Genomic DNA, 17,248 nt, shown 5'->3' on the forward strand with positions numbered 1-17,248 from the left:
AGTGAGCAAAAGATTTAAGCAAATAATATTGGAACATAATCTCACAGCCTTACCTCCTTCCCCGATATCTTCCACGATTTTTGAAAAAACTCACACTCTTTTGTTACGTAAAATTTGAAGTTTTCGATATGGAATTGGAATTCAAAATAGCTCTATACACTGAAAGCTGAATACACTATACGCTGAGGCTGAAAGCATTTGAGTTGATCGCATTCACGGGAAAACTTTTAGAGAACTAATCGGCAGCAAATATTTCTTAAGAGTAAACAGTAGCGATCAACAGGTAGCAATAAAATATAACTTCGGGAGATAGTATCATAAACTTTGGCAACATTGGTAATCTTTGACATTATGTAAGATTAATATTATTGACAATTTAACTCATAGGCGCGCTAAATGGAAGTAACCGAAAACAATTTTGTTATTAGTAAATAAATATTTATAAAAATAAACCCAAATGGGTGAAAATTTTATGTTAACATAGGTATTTGTACGAAAAAATAATAATAAATAATAATTTCATTGTGAAGCGAAACGAGAGCAGTCTTATTTTATTTAGTTCATAGAGCGCCAAAGGCACTCTAGAACACCCTTTAACCCTTCTTAGGGTCCCATCAGAGGTACATATTTCATTATCTTTGAACTACTAAAATTCGGGCTACCGTTATCGGTTCACAACGAAATGATGGCATGAATGCCGTGGCGGTATCTGCTAAAGACGAACGAAAGTTTTACTTCTAATATTAACAATATCAAAAATAAAATAAAACTTAGAACTAGTCTTCTGATTAAACCAATCGTGGCTTGTGGCTTCTAAAATTTGCAAGCCAACGAATTGCCGGAGCTAAGAAGGCCGAGGGAAATCTACCAGGTTAAGTCGTACTTCATGGAATGATTATTTATTATTTTAATTAGTTCTACTCGTAATCTGAGTATTCGGAACTAAGCTTTGTTGGAATTTTACCGTGCTGGACAGGCGGGAAGTGAGATGCAGCCTGATAGATCTTCCTCGGCATTGTTAGCTCCTGCACTTTTTATAAAAATACACTTTCTTCAATTTTTTTATCCGATGCCTAGATTTTGTGTCATTTTGGAACTACTAATGAAATAAAAAATTTTAGTAGTTCCAAAATTACACAAAATCTAGGCATCGGATAAAAAAGTTTATTTGAAGAAATTGTATTTTTTTGTTCTTCTTAATGGCGGTACAGGCTCGTTTTTTTAATATTGTATTTAATTACAGAGTAATTTCCACATATTAATATATTTTTCAAATTGGGCCCTGTACCGCCATTCTTTATTTTATTACGAATACGTGTGCCAAATATCTCGAAAAAATATTCAAAATTACAGCCGCAATCTTGGAACGCGTTTTTGCTACCTGTTGATCGCTACTGTCTCACCTTTAGCAAAAATAAATTTTTTCGGGTTCAAAAATTGCAATTTTTCGATTTTAGGTTCAACCGCGTTTATCTCGAAAACTATGCATCCCACGAAAAAACTTGTCAGAACAGTTTTTGCTTAGAATGACCCAAAAAATACAAAAAAAATTGTTTTGTTTTGCGAGAAATCGCTGTTATGTAATTCCTCAAGTTCTTTGTTTATAACAATCTTATCGATATCCGGATCAACTGTTACCCAACAAATTCGTGTTCTACGGGTCAAGATACATAAAAAAATCTTGGGTAAGACCATCTGAATAAAGGAGGCCGTTGTACCCCCTTGGCGACAGGACTATGAATATCTACCTAAAAAAAATTGGCATTTGTACTGTAGTCAGGATTTCTGTACCTAAACATAGATTTATTACGAATTTCATTTTCATGGGAAACAACTTTTCACACTTTTTTTATGTATGACAACAGTAGATTACTTCTCATAGGTACTTACATTGTTAAAATTTGTGGTGGCTCCAATTTCGATGTTCTCATAATTTTGGCACGGCTTTTAATGGACTTTTTCTTGGAATTATTCGCTTTATTTGTCGTTTGATTAACTTTTCCCATTTCGTTAAACTATTGATAATATGTTAAAAATAAAATATCCTCCTAAATCTTTATACTCGCATTAGAATTCGAAATGTTTTTACGTAAAATATACTTACCTACCTACATAGAACTGAACTAAAACACAATTAACAACAATCTATTATTTCAAACAGGCCAACAACTTATACAACAACAACAAAAATATAATAAATAACTATCAATAAACACTATTTTCCTATGAAACAACTATAACGAATTCTTAAATTAACACACTACTGCACTGGACTGATATCAATAAAGATGACAGAACAAATTAGAGAAAATCTGACGCAGGTTTGTCAAAATGACACTGATAATTTCTCTATGTTGCCTAATTAGTTATTTAGTTATAATATGTTCGATTTCTTGTTAGAAATAAAAAATTTTAGTAGTTCCAAGATTACACAAAATCTAGGCATGCGATAAAAAAGTTTATTTGAAGAAAGTTTATTATTTTTTTCTTCTTAATGGCGGTACAGGCTCCTTTTTTCAATATTTTATTTAGTTATAGAGTAATTTCCACGTACTAACATATTTCTAAAATTGGGCTCTGTACCGCCATTCTTTATTATATTACGAATATGTGTGCCAAATATCTCGACAAAATATTCAAAATTAGAGCCGCAATATTGGAACGCGTTTGCTGCTACCTGTTGCTCGCTACTGTAGCCTCTTAAGGATTTTCTGTCCGGAATTTTTGTGGGGATATTTTGTCTAAATAATTTGGGGAGATTATTTGTTCGGGGATTTTTTGTGAGGATTTTTGTCCGGGGATTATTTGTCTGGGGATTTATTGTCCAGGGATAATTTGTGGGGATTTTTTGTCCGGGATTATTTGTCCTAGCTTCGTCTTAGCGGTATGACGTCCCAAAATCGACCTTTCGGCCATTAAAGAGAAGCTAACCATCATAATATAATTTCTCAGGTGTAGTGTGCCTCACCACCTTCTACTATTACGAGCCGCCCCTGGCATATGCAGCAAAAGAGTAAAAAGGTATACCCGTTTAAGTGATGGTACTCGTGAAATAACGCCATGCAAAGTGAAGTGGAGAACTGCCCACTGCAATAGCTCGACTTTCTTGTTATTGGTCCTAGAAGGTCCTGTTTTCTTTTGAAAAGTTTTGGAGAACCTACCTACAAGCGTGTGACATAAAAGTGTCAGTCATTATAAATCTTTGTAAGCTAAAAAGCCAGCCCTTTTTCCTATATCTCTACTATATCCAGTGTAATTTTAAAAGAATAAAGTTTTTATCGACACCCCATCGAGTAAGGTTGTAACTCAAGTTAGATCTATTTTCAGATTTTAACCCTGGAAGCTCACACTTGGGTGTGAGATACCCATCGCGACACTTAACTGCATGTAGCTTGCGCAGCTTCATTTCAATGGTAATGCTGCTTTATGTAAATTCAGTCTCTAGTCTGCCAAGGACGGGTGTGTAGTTGCGGTCTCATTTGAGCAATATTTCCAATCACGAAAATTGATTGAATACAAGCTAGGGTATGTAGCACCCATGTGTGAGGTTTGCTATCAAATGTGCGTTCAAGTTAATGACCTAACAACACAACATCCCACAAATTGAGTAAAGCAAACTAGGTGTTATTTTTGCAAAGGCAAAGATGGAAAAGCAAAGAGTGCATGCTCGGCTTGCTATAAAGCATAATGCATGGAGCATAGAGCCACACTGCCTTATGAATGTAGTCACTAAAATGAGTGAAACTGAAATACCTGGCTAAGAATGAATATGAGTTCTATAATCAAAAGGTGTTATATTTTAGTTAGAAAGACCATTTTGTTGTTAAAATAAATTAAAATATTTTGAATTATGTTTCCGGTTTTTTAGAAAATGTTTGTTAATTATTTTTAGGTATTTTTAATATTTTTTTCTTTTGTGTTACAACAATTATTAAGAGAGAGAAAATAAAATGATTAGATTTAATTATTCTTATGTATTCAATAGTGGTTAGAGATTAACTATTTAGATGGGAAATAAGCCACAATTAAATTGAAGAAATAATTTTATTAACGTTTCGAAGCCCAAATCGGGTTTCATTGTCAAAATACAAAATACTACTAAATTAAACAAAAATGTTGTTGCTAAGTAAAAAAATTCTTCTAATAATTTATTTAATCTGACTCATTTATATTGGCAACGAAACCCGATTTGGGCTTCGAAACGTTAATAAAATTATTTTTTCAGTTTAATTGTGGCTTATTTCCCATCTAAATATTTAATCATAAAAATGCCACAAGGAAATAGTTTCAGAACAACATTAAGTGATTAGAGAGTCTCTGGAAATCATAAAATATTTACTTTTTTATTTCTTCACAAAAAATCATTGGGTATCTGATACCCATGTATGCAGTTTATTAAAAAAAAAAGTGTGATCTTCCAGGGTTAATACAGGCGAATTCAGCAAAATATTGCGCACACGTCAATATAAATGACATAGTTTAATTCTCAATAGTTTGGCTAATACTCCATTGAAAAAAGTTGTACTTTAACTTACGTGTGCCATATTTAGCGTGAAAAATGATAAAAGGCAGTAACACTGGATATTTCCTATGTTAAATATTTACTTTCTTTATACTTGACGATTAACAAGGTTTTTAAATGAGTTACAACTTTGTTGCATGTATGTTTAATTTATAAAGTAATCAAATATATGGTGCATCTCATAAGTCAATTTATCGAAATGAAAATAAAAAAAGGATTTAGTGATTTAGTTTTACTTTTTATAATTGCGGTGGACAAAATAAATCTAGAATGGTTTTTGCTACGTACTTAATGTAGTGAAAATCTTTAATATTAACATTACACATATATTTTTTGAAATAGCACGTTAACAAACAAGGGTGATTCAATTCATGCCCTTATAGAAAAACGGAAAAAACATCAAGTCGTATAGATATGCTCCAAAGCAATGGATAACCATGATACGATATGCCAAAGCATCAGGCAAGCCTTAATCCGTAACTGAAATAAATCAGGACCAAAATCTAGATATATTTTAACCTATTTAAAGACATACATGTTAATTTTGAAGGAGACATTAATAGTAAAAGAGTAAAATAATAAAGTAAAATGGTAAAATTTTATATTAAAATTAAATATTTACTATGTTTTCTTCATAGTGATATAACATTATTATTATTGTAAAATTTATAATTTCAAATTAAAATTGTAAAAACTGTGAGTTGATATTTTGTTAAAGTATACCATAAAAACTAATTTTCTAATATCTATATTGCCAATAACTCAAAACATACAACCTTTTAATAGTAAAACGGGAAAAATAATTAACACGGAAAGTGTAAAATGGTTGTTAGGCGAGTTACAACCTTTTTCTACGAAGAATCATGTTTAATCTCAAGGTTGTATCTTAATCAAACTCAAAATTTTCAAGAGTTAATAAAATTACAAAACATATATGTATGTACATCTCACAGTAATCCCGTATTATGTTATAAATATCATATCGCAGTAGTTAAGAGTCTAATCATTTCTCTACAAATTTTTAAAAATTCATGTTTTCGTTTTTTGCCTCTTTGTAAAATCGCTAAAAATGACTTACAACCTTGTTCGAGGGGGTTCGATGTGAATCTGTCATTATTTTTTGCATTACATTGTTTATGGATATCTATAATATTCCCCACAGGGAACAGTTTTTTAAAATTGACATTTAAAAAAGTAAGTTTTTTTTTCATTAATTATTATGATTTATGTAGGTACACACAAACAAGGGTATTTTTTGTAACTTACAATAAAAAATTTTAAATTCATTCAATAGGGGGTTAATGCATATCTGTGTTATTCCAAAAGATGATGTGAAGCATACATGAAGGAAAAGTTCTTAAAATAGAAATAATGCTGAAGATTATACTTGCAGTGGATATGACGATGTTTAACAAAATCTTTTAAAAGGGTTGTTTCAAATGTTTCAAAAGTTGTCACAGAGTGAACAAAATTTAGTCACTATTTAATGATACGAAAAGAAAATGTACGTGAATATAAGCACTTCAAGGTAATAGTTAGACTGTAAAGCAACAGCAAAATTGGTTGTGCAGAATATTGTTTATTAGTAGTTTCTTCTCCTTGTAACTCTTGCCAATGTTCTTTAGATTGTTAACCAAAGTATTTATCGATTGTAAGATCTACAAGATCGAATAAAAAAATTAAAAAATAGAAAAGCACCTGGTCCTGATAAGATAAATAATGAACTGCTAAAATATGGAGGAGGAACACTACTCAAATGGTTCCTAAAATTATTTGTCGATAGTCGATATAATAAATACCGGAGTAGTACCAGCGGAATGGAAGGAAAGTCTCCTGCTACCGATACTCAAAAAGGGAGACTCGAAAAATCCTGAAAATTATAGAGGCATTAGTCTGATGAACAGCACATTAAAATTGTTGACGGCAGTCATAAAAGATAAAATCGAGGAAAAAGCGAACATGGCAGATGAACAACAAGGCTTCCGGAAGAACAGCAGCACAATACATGCAATTTTTATTATCAGACAAATAGTAGAAAAGTCTATTGAATATGGAAAACCAGAATACATGTGCTTTGTAGATTTAAAAAGTGCTTTTGACAGAGTGAGGCGAAATGACATCTTAAATTTATTACAAGCTGAACAAATAGACCACCAAATAATAAGGCTAATTAATGAAATTAACAAGAACAACAAGACCAAAGTTATAATGTCAACAGGAGAAAAATAATGCATAGAACTAAAAGGAGGAATCCGCCAAGGAGACTCGCTCAGCCCATTGTAATTCAATATGGTGATGAATCAAATAATTCACGAAGTAAGAAAACGACATGGATACCACATGGGAGCGCATAAAAGTACGATACTATGCTATGCCGATGATGCAGTACTAATTTCTGATAACGAGGATGACCTACAAAGGCAGCTTCACACTTTCAATATCACAGCAAATAAACTTAATATGAGAATATCAGTAGAAAAAACTAAATGTACAGTGATAAGTAAAGAGCCGCGTAGATGCAAGCTAGGAATAGACAGCAAAATTGTAGAACAAGTAATGAAATTCAATTACCTAGGAGTAGATCTCACTAGTGACAGGAATATAAGAACAAAGACCACAACACAAGCAACAAAAGCGGCAAGAGTAAGTGGTTGCCTCCGAGAAATCATATGGAGAAACAAATATCTGACCACGGAAAGCAAAATAAAAGTATACAAGACAACAGTAAGACCTATCCTAACATATGCAGCGGAGACAAGGACCGATACAAGAAAGACGAAACAACAAATCAACAATATCGAAATGAAAGTATTAAGATCAATAGCGGGCATATCATTAAGAGACAGACAAAGCAACAGAAGTATACGAGAACGATGCAAAATTTAAAATATTAACAGGTGGATAAAAACAAGAAAGAAAAACTGGAACGAACATGTAAACCGAATGGAGCCAGATAGATTAGCGAACATCTGTAAAAACAACAAGCCGTATAGCAGAAGACCCGTTGGAAGGCCGCCGAAAAGGTGGAAAGACAATGTATAGTCAACAACAACTGAAACAGAATAAGAGTCAGACAAACAGGAGTAATCTTAGTCGGAGGAAGAAGACGAAGAAGAAGAAGATTCTAATATTAGTTTTGAGAAGAAAATACATCATAAGCAAATCTAAACTTATTACTACATATATGGAATATTATCTTCAAAAAACGTACCTTTCCAAAAATATTTCCAAGCAGCTACGTTTTACCATGTTTATGTCACTCTTTTCACAGAATTAATAAAAAAATAATCACAATAAAAATAGTCACAATAACTTTAGTTTATTTTATTAGTTAAAACACCGACATTAGTCCGAAAGAATTCCAAAATAATGCAAAATCAATATAATTAAGAAACATGATCGTAATGATATAATCACTAATAATAATTATATCATTGATGTTTCAACAAGCCACTCTTAGTGTCATCTGGCTAACAAACACATCTGGTAGCGTACTGAGCTCTTCTTCAAGAATATATTTTGAATATTTAGTGTAAGCAACAATAAACAAAAGTCCAGAGAAAGTAAAAGCTCACAATTAACCATTTGGGAAACTTCATTCATTATGAAGCCCGTCAACAATGTGGGAATACAGGTATTAAAAGAGTATTGTTAATTATTGGATGAATTTGAACGAGAAAATCCATTGTGCTGGTAATTATTATTTTAGTCTCGGGTTTATGGGAAACTGTCCTCTCGAGAACAAAATATATACGAGAGTAAATTGAAAAATTCTATCTCTTGTAGTTGAAATTGCAGTATTCCAAAATATTCGACCAAACACTTACTACGCCCAAATAGTATGACACGTATTTATTTGTTGTCTTGCATCATGTTATACAAATTAAATTCCAAAAAAGTAATTTTTATCGTATCCATCATCATTCAGTTTTTGCTTGTCCACTGCTCCATAGATCATATGGATGACTGGACATAGATCCTCCTCATACCTTTCTATCTGTTTCGGTCTTGTATCTACAGCATCCAATTCCTTTTGCAACGTTTTAAATCGTCAGTCCAACGTGTTGATGGACTACCTCTGCCTCGGTAGGCGTCATTTCTTAGTCTCCATACCAGTATCTGATGTGTTTATCTGTTATCTGTTATTCGAGCTACGTGACCTACTCACTTTCACTTCAGCTATTCTCTCTACAATATCAGCCACTCCTGATATTTGTCGTAGCTGACGGTTTGGGATGATGGGTCACGGTGAATTCGTAACTATTTTAATCCTCCATCCTAATTACAGGCCAACTGGCAACTCTAGCGCGCAGTTATTTTTCGATAACCCACTAACTACCGGTGAATTTGTAGTTTTCATTTTTTAAGTAATTTTGGTAATCTAATACCGGTATTCCAGGTATGTACCTGTATAAATTACCCTCTTTGAAGGTGGTGTAAAAGATATTCATCATTTATGTATTGTCTCTTGGAAGAGTTACTAGAGAAAACCAAATAAATTTTAAGAAAATGGCTGAAATTATTGTAACAGATTTCGTAATGAGTGAACGTGGGTGTAAGTTATTGGTGGTAAATAATTTTAAATTTCACTTAAAGAAAGTGCTAAAAAGTGGACCTGCAACCTGTTATACCGACGGTAAAACACTTATGTTGGTTATCAACAATTTGATGTCAAAAATGCACAATTTTGCTATTTTTTGTCTACCAGTAATAAGAAAAGCATTTAAAACAAAATTTAAGATAACCGCATTATAGTGCGTGTAAAACAATTTAAACAAGGTTCTATATATCTTGCTATACTTAATTGTTGCTTATAAAACTATAAATTAAGGGCCGGTATTTCAATAGCTACTTAAGCTTTTGCTTAGCTAAGCCTGTGTCAAAAGTTAAGGAGAAGCTTAAGCTGAGTGCCGTATTTCCATAATTTTAACTAAACTGATGCTCAGCTGTAAAGTTAATTGGTTTGGTACCTCTGAATACGTCAAAGTGCCAGAGCTAACTGTTCTGAGGTAAAAACCACTACTGTTGACATTTAATTTTATCTCGTTATCTGTATCAATGTTATTTTTACTTCACTTAATTTTGTGTACATGGTACGTGTGTTTTTAGTTTATTGTCTATATTTTCTCTGGTTATATTTTTATTTTTATTTTGCATAAGCAATAGATCCGTCTTTGTAATTTGTTTATTGGATATATTCCTTAAAATGTCAAATTGGAATGTAAGTTTATTTTTGTAAAATAAATATACCTACCAAGCATTGTAGAAATAATCAATTTTCATGTGCCTACACCTTCCAAAAGTAGTAAGAATTTTAATAATCGTTATTACATTAATAAATTCATAGATTATTATTTAATAATCCAATAATAACGTTATTACTTAAAAGTTGGTTTTCAAAACAACTCTATCCGCTGTGAGCTCGTACGTAGAGGGGATATTTACAAATTCTCGAGCGCCAGTAGTGGCAAGTCTGTGGCAAGTGTAAACGTTTACCGGAAATTTGACATAAATGTCAAAGTGATTAATGTAAAATTAAAATTAAAAACATTAATTATAAAAAATATTAGTTGGTCACAGCTGTGGTATATATTTTTACCTTAAATATACTTACGTTTTAAATACTGAATTTAAGTTTTTTCAATGTTCCGTAATATGTAATTATAATTTAATCTAAAAATCTTAGCGCCATCTACACGATAATTGTGAAAGTATCCGAAGTAAGAAATTCATATTTTATCAATAGAACGTCAAAATGATTAGCAAAATCTTAAAAAAATCGATTACAATTTGATTAATTTTTTGCGTTGTAAATGTTAAGCGATAACAATTAAATAATAAATTTAAAAATTACCGGTGAAAGATAATTCCAGTAATCCGCTAGGAGCGCCACCAGCGAAGCTCAGAGCGTATAATTAATAATCTAGAGAAATAACCTCAAAAAACAGAAAACAAATTTTAAGCAAAGGCTTAAACCAACTCCCGCGCGAGCTTAAAATTATTTGGTTTAAGCCTAGGCTTAAGCCTCAAATTGAAGTGGAAATACAGGCATCTAAGCTTAAGCAAAGGCTTAAAGTAAGCTTTGACTTAAGTGAGGTTGGAAATACCGGCCCTAAGTCAGTTAAACGTTAATAACTTATGTAAAAATAAAACTTCTATCTCGATATTACGTGAAATACCCCAAAGAAATGAGTAAAAATACACGGTTTTTATGACACTCAGTGCAACTACTACATTAACAATTCTTTTAATTTCTATATGGATAGAATAACAAAATTTATGTAAATCTGACCAATTTTTTCTCAACTTATTTATTTATTGACAATTTAAATGAAAAATAGGCCGCTTTTAAGAATTTTCGTCTATAAGTTACATTTTACAAAAAAACTGAAAAAAGAACCGATTAGTTTATTGAAATAGCTTTAAAATGAGTTGAAGTAAAATATAATTGGAGCTTTGTTTATCAATAAACATTAATGAAAGTTATACATTTGGGATAGGCCCCGTATTGGCTTAATCCGTTACTGTTCAAATTTATTTCTTACGTTTTAACCTAACTACCTGAGGTATTAGATTGAATCCATGGTTTCGAATTCACCTGTAGAAGGTTTCGAGTTGGCAGGTTCACGTAGTAGAAAAGTTACGAATTGGCCGGTGTACATTTTAATTTGATAATGTTTGTCATTAAGAGTTGCGAGTTGGCGCGTGTCCGGGATGATGTCTCGCAGTGAAACGCCCAACAAAGCAAGCCCCATCCGCCTTTGAGCCGCATGGATCTTTTGCACTGTTCTCCTCAACGTTTTCGCTCCACAAGTCAACAAAGACAAAACACACTGATTAAAGGCTTTTCTTTTAAGACATGATTGCATATTATGGTACCTATATAAGAGAGAGTGTTAAAGAGAGACAGTGTTTTTTGAGAGACCAGATAATAGAAGATCTGTAGGTCGTCCCAGAAAGAAATGGAAGGATGATGTTGAAGCCGATTTATCTAGGATTGGAGTACAACAATGGGAAATGGAAGCGCAATATCGTAGAAGATGGAGGGCTATAGTGAAAGAGTTGTAAAGCCAGTAAAGAAAACGAAGAAGAAGAATCACAGGTCATAGGCTATCATTGCGACAATCCGTCCTCGATATTCGAATACATAAATACACCGTTTGAGCGATTTGTGAGCGGTTAACCTTAATTTCCACATACGAATGTTGCAAATGTATCTCAATATACTTCTCATTACCTTTGTTTCAAATTATTAATAAGTTCTATTGTTTTTTCTGTTCTTTGATTGTTTTTTTTTTCTTGTTTATATTTATTGTTTTTTTTTTTGTCATAATGCAGGTTTCTGCGTCACATGTGCGTATTGTATGAGTGTTTTATATATTTTGACCTTTACTTCTTTAGGATGTCTTGGAATTAGACACCTGCGACAAAAATAAGTATTCTCTGTTAGCTCATTATCCATCTCCGTATTTCCTCCTCCTTACTGCCATCCTTATCTGTACTCCCATGTTTGTGAACTGTTTTACAAATTTAATATTAGCGTCATTTATTGTCCTTATAGTGCCATCGTTTGGTGAAAGTGGTGTATCTTCATTTTCGACGAAAATTAAATAAAAATGCCACAGTTGGCATTGGCAATGACAATTAAATAAATGTGCCACAGCACAGCCCGGCACGGCACAGCAAAGGCCGGCACGTCCAAAAACCCATTTGTAACGGCCGACACGGCACGGCACTGGAAAAATGATCATTTGCCATGGAGACCTCGTCAGAAGAAGAGGTTATAATAGTAAGTGAAATTTGTGCTGAGATTGAAACAAACGAAAATGCAAAATTACTACGGAAACATCGGTTTTGGGTTCACGAAAATATTAAAAAAAGAAGAGAATATGGCGATTTTCATCATATTTTCCCGCATAAAGATGATCCAAAATTTCTCAAATATTTTCGAATGCCTCAAACCAAATTTTATATTTCCATATTTCAAAACAAAGAACGCGCTTTCAATTAAAAAATCTACAATATATCTGCTTACTACCAACAATTATTATGACGCACTGGCGCCGACTGGCCGTTCAGGCCGTTCTACTTCAACGGATTTTATTCTCCTCGGAGAATTTTGGCCGTTCCGTTTGCGTGCTGGACTGTGCCGGGCCGAGCTGGCCGCTCATAATAGGTTACGTTGCATTTAAAACTATACAAATTAATTTGGACTGTCCTGTGCCGTGCAGGGCGTTCATAATGGGTTTCCATTAAGCACGAAACCCATTATGAACGCCCGGCACGGCACAGCCCGGCACGGCACAGCCCGGCACGGCACAGCACAGGCCGGCACGTCCAAAAACCCATTTGTAACGGCCGGCACGGCACGGCACCGGAAAAATGATCATATATTTTAAAAACTATCGTAAAATAACAGTTTTTAAAAGACATAAACTACACAATTTTAATGAATATGCATCATGTTAAAAAACGAATTCATGGTTAAAAGATAATGTACGTACCTGTCCATTTATCAAAATTTTCGGATATTTGTACCCATGTATTGTCCTTTTTCTTACTATCATGATAACTTGAGACCAATGCATCATACAAAAATGGGTATTCTCTGACACTCTCAATGAAAAGTTCTTCCATATTATTTTATTTCAAAAGAAACAACGCGCTTTCAATTAAAAAATCAACAATATATCTGCTTATTACCAACAATTTTGACGTACTGGCGCCGACTGGCCGTTAAGGCCGTTCGACTTCAACGAATTTTATTCTCCTCGGAGAATTTTGGCCGTTCCGTTTGCGTGCTGGCCTGTGCCGGGCCGGGCTGTGCCGTGCCGACCGTTCATAATGGGTTTCTTGCTTAAAGCAGGAAACCCATTATGATCGCCCGGCACGGCACAGCACAGGCTGGCACGTCCAAAAACCCATTTGTAACGGCCGGCACGGCGCGGCACCGGAAAAATGATAATTTGCCATGGAGACCTCGTCAGAAGAGTAAGTGAAATTTGTGCTGAGATTGAAACAGACGAAAATGCAAAATTACGACGGAAACATCGGTTTTGGGTTCACGAAATATTAAAAAAAGAAGAGAATTTGGCGATTTTCATCATCTTTTCCCGCATAAATATGATCCAAAATTTCTCAAATATTTTCGAATGTCTCAAAAACCAAATTTTATATTTCCATATTTCAAAACAAACACGCGCTTTCAATTAAAAAATCAACAATATCTGCCTATTACCAACAATTATGACGCACTGGCGCCGACTGGCCGTTCAGGCCGTTAGACTTCAGCAGGAAACCCATTATGAACGGCTGGCACGGCACAGCCCGGCCCGGCACAGGACAGTCCAAATTCATTTGTATAGTTTTAAATGCAACGTAACCCATTATGAGCGGCCGGCTTGGCCCGGCACAAGCCAGCATGCAAACGGAACGGCCAAAATTCTCCGAGGAGAATAAAATCCGTTGAAGTCGAACGGCCTGAACGGCCAGTCGGCGCCAGTGCGTCATAATTGTTGGTATGCAGACATATTGTTGATTTTTTAATTGAAAGCGCGTTGTTTCTTTTGAAATAAAATAATATGGAAGAACTTTTCATTGAAAGTGTCAGAGAATACCCATTTTTGTATGATGCATCGGACTCAAGTTATCATGATAGTAAGAAAAAGGACAATACATGGGTACAAATCAGAGGCGTGCGGTCCATGGAAGCGGGGGAAGCACCGCTTCCCTATTATATACTTCGATATAACAAAATATATTGTTAACTAATATTTAATTATCAAAAATTTTCCCCAATCCCAGTAATCTACATATTATTACATAGGCAATAGGCATTGAAAAATATTAAAAATTAATCGCATAGGAAGGAACTCAATATGCACTATGCACACAATTCAACTATTCGGTCCACCCCTGACAGAAGCGCATCTCAAAATCGCCGCATGTCATGCAGTTGTCCCATATAAAAATTGGTCAGGGTTCAATGACCGCACCCACTAGTCGCGCGAATTTTAGTACCCTGCAGAAGCGATCGTTCGATCGCCTTCCAAGAGTGGGATGCTCTGACTGTTACTGCTTCTAAGGGGTGCTTAGTCTGCTTAGGTACATACATTCTCTTAAAGAATATTCCGATTTAAATTTTTGCAGAGATTTTTCCTTTTACTGATCTTTTATTTGACATTTTACAGATGAAGTCAATTGACATTACATTTTGTATAAGACAAATTGATGACTTTAATACGATAATTAAAAAACGAGAGCAGTTTAAAAATATTTGGGATAAAACTGAAAATATGGGGTTTGAACATGAAAGAAAAAGAATGAAGATTGATAATGTCGACAACAGAGAGACCTTTTGATAACATTCTACAAAAAATGAATTGAATTTTCGCTTTCAAAATTTTAACGAATTAAAATTTGTAGAATTATATAATATATTCTTATTTAATATTTCTAATTATAATTCATCAAAATTTCCCACAGAGGAATTTATTTCACTACGATTAAATAATGAAAATATTTTGATATTCCAGCTTTGCATTATAAGTTAAGTGTTGTTTATGAAACAACTCACATTAGTGATAAAGATATACTCAGAAATCTGGGTTTTTCTTATAACTACTGGTTTAAAAAAGTCCCTGTGTGAAGTGTCCAAGTTGTGTGAATTACTACAAACTATCCCAGTCACAAGTGCATCAGTTGAACGAAGTTTTTCAGTATTAAAATGCATTAAAAGTTTTACAAGAAATTCAACAAGCGAAGACAGACTTTATAAGTCCATTGAAAAAGACCGAATTCAACAATTATCAGAAGTTGATAGGAGAATAGAGCTCAAGTATAAATAAGTGTCATATTGTTGAAAGTTGTGTGTTGTGGAAAATGCCTCGGAATTAAAAAAATACATTTAAATAGATCTCTTCTTTAGGAAACGAAGCCCGGAGCGAGGACTTAAGGCCCGAGCAAGCAATACAGATCAATGATAGGTCACTATAGTCACTAGAAATAGCGGCAATAGAGTGCCTCACGCATTGATCGGGTTAGGATTTAGTGTGTGACTCCTTGTACCCAGGAAGTCTCACATAAGCACTTTGCTGATAGAGAGCCCCTATAGCGCATCAGAGTGTTATCAGGTGGGAAGTGGCTCGACCCTCGACCCTTAAGAAAATATTTTTATATCCTTATTGAATCGCTTTCCCTTTAGAAAAGTCACCGCACGCCACTGGTACAAATATCCGAAAATTTTGATCAATGGACAGGTACGTACATTATCTTTTAACCATGAATTCGTTTTTTTAACATGTAGTATGATAGAATGGATTCAAAAAATGACATAACCCAGACATCCAAAGTGAAAGTTATCCTCGAACACCAAATTAATCTATATGGTCCATATAATGTTCAGAAAAAAGTCACAACTTTTTCTAAATTGTTTAAAAAAGCTTTATTTTTGTTTTTTAAAAAACTTTCTAAAAAACATCAAAAGCAAGTAAGTTATGTTCAAAATATATGAATCAAAAATATATATCAAAATATCACCGCACGCCACTGGTACAAATATCCGAAAATTTTGATCAATGGACAGGTATAGTCGAAGCGAAGATTGGTGGAATATGCGCATTTTATCTCGATATTTTTAAGATATTCCAGAAGCCGCTACAGATGAAATGTTTTAACGACCTATTCATCATTCAGAATTACTCAACGGATATTAGTACAGTTAAAATAATTAAGACGATAACCGGATAACATTGATTTAATGAGTAAAATTTAGTTTTTTTACTTTAATGACAAAAAAAGCAAGCCCATTAGCAGAACCCAATTAAAAATTATTTTGCACATCATATTTGAAACATTATTTGGTTGAAAAATCTCATTTTTGTTGGCAAAAAAAATATTAATTTGTTTGGACTAAATTACAGTTGTGCTTATCTTAAAAAGGATATGTTACTATCAACATTCGCACAGTGTTGCCAAGCTGAATTTTGTTATTTTGGGTGTAAATTTTTTCCACGGATCTCCGAGGGTACAATACGTACATTATCTTTTAACCATGAATTCGTTTTTTTAACATGTAGTATGATAGAATGGATTCAAAAAATGACATAACCCAGACATCCAAAGTGAAAGTTATCCTCGAACACCAAATTAATCTATATGGTCCATATAATGTTCAGAAAAAAGTCACACCTTTTTGAGCGTCGGGTTTGGGGGGGAGAGGGGGGGAAGTCGGTAAATTCTTAGTTTTTTACATTTTTCGTCAATATTTCTAAAACTATGAGGTCTAGCATGAACAACCTTCTATACAAGAATGTTTTACATTAAATTTAAAATAAAAAAGGTCCGATACATAATCCTTCTAAAATGAACGGTTCCAAAGTTACGGAGGTAGTATAGTATAATTAATCCAAAAAAAGGCCTAACCCAGACATCCAAAGTAAAAGTTTTCCTTTAACACCAAATTGTTCTATATAGTCCACATATTTCAGTAAAAAGTTACATCATTTTGAGCGTCCGGTTTGGGGGAGAGATGGGGGAGAAGTCGGTAAATTAGTAGTTTCTTTACGTTTTTCGTCAATATTTCTAAAACTATGTTTAAGCGTAAACAATGTTCTATACAAAAACGTTCTACATAAAATTTAAAACAAAAATGGGGTTATCCATAATTGTTACAAAATCAACAGTTCCAGAGTTACGGAGGGTGAAATGTGGAAGTTTTCAATACTT

The 17,248-nt window shown here is 33.6% G+C and overlaps 1 protein-coding gene across 2 annotated transcripts in view; it reads right to left on the minus strand.

The window, feature by feature from the left end:
* LOC114336085 (uncharacterized) overlaps positions 1-17,248 on the minus strand; it is a 312,006-nt gene that overhangs the window by 195,854 nt on the left and 98,904 nt on the right. Inside the window, exon 1 of one of the 2 annotated variants that reach the window (XM_050647153.1) lies at positions 7,734-7,786. The exons of the other annotated variant lie outside the window; for it this stretch is intronic. Within the exon in view, the coding sequence (XP_050503110.1) occupies positions 7,734-7,771 (38 nt within the window). The 5' untranslated portion in view covers positions 7,772-7,786. Of the gene's footprint in view, positions 1-7,733; positions 7,787-17,248 lie in introns of those variants that run through there. 2 annotated transcript variants of the gene reach the window in all.

Source organism: Diabrotica virgifera, chromosome 3, assembly GCF_917563875.1.
Source record: "Diabrotica virgifera virgifera chromosome 3, PGI_DIABVI_V3a".
NCBI classification, from domain to species: Eukaryota; Metazoa; Arthropoda; class Insecta; order Coleoptera; family Chrysomelidae; genus Diabrotica; species Diabrotica virgifera.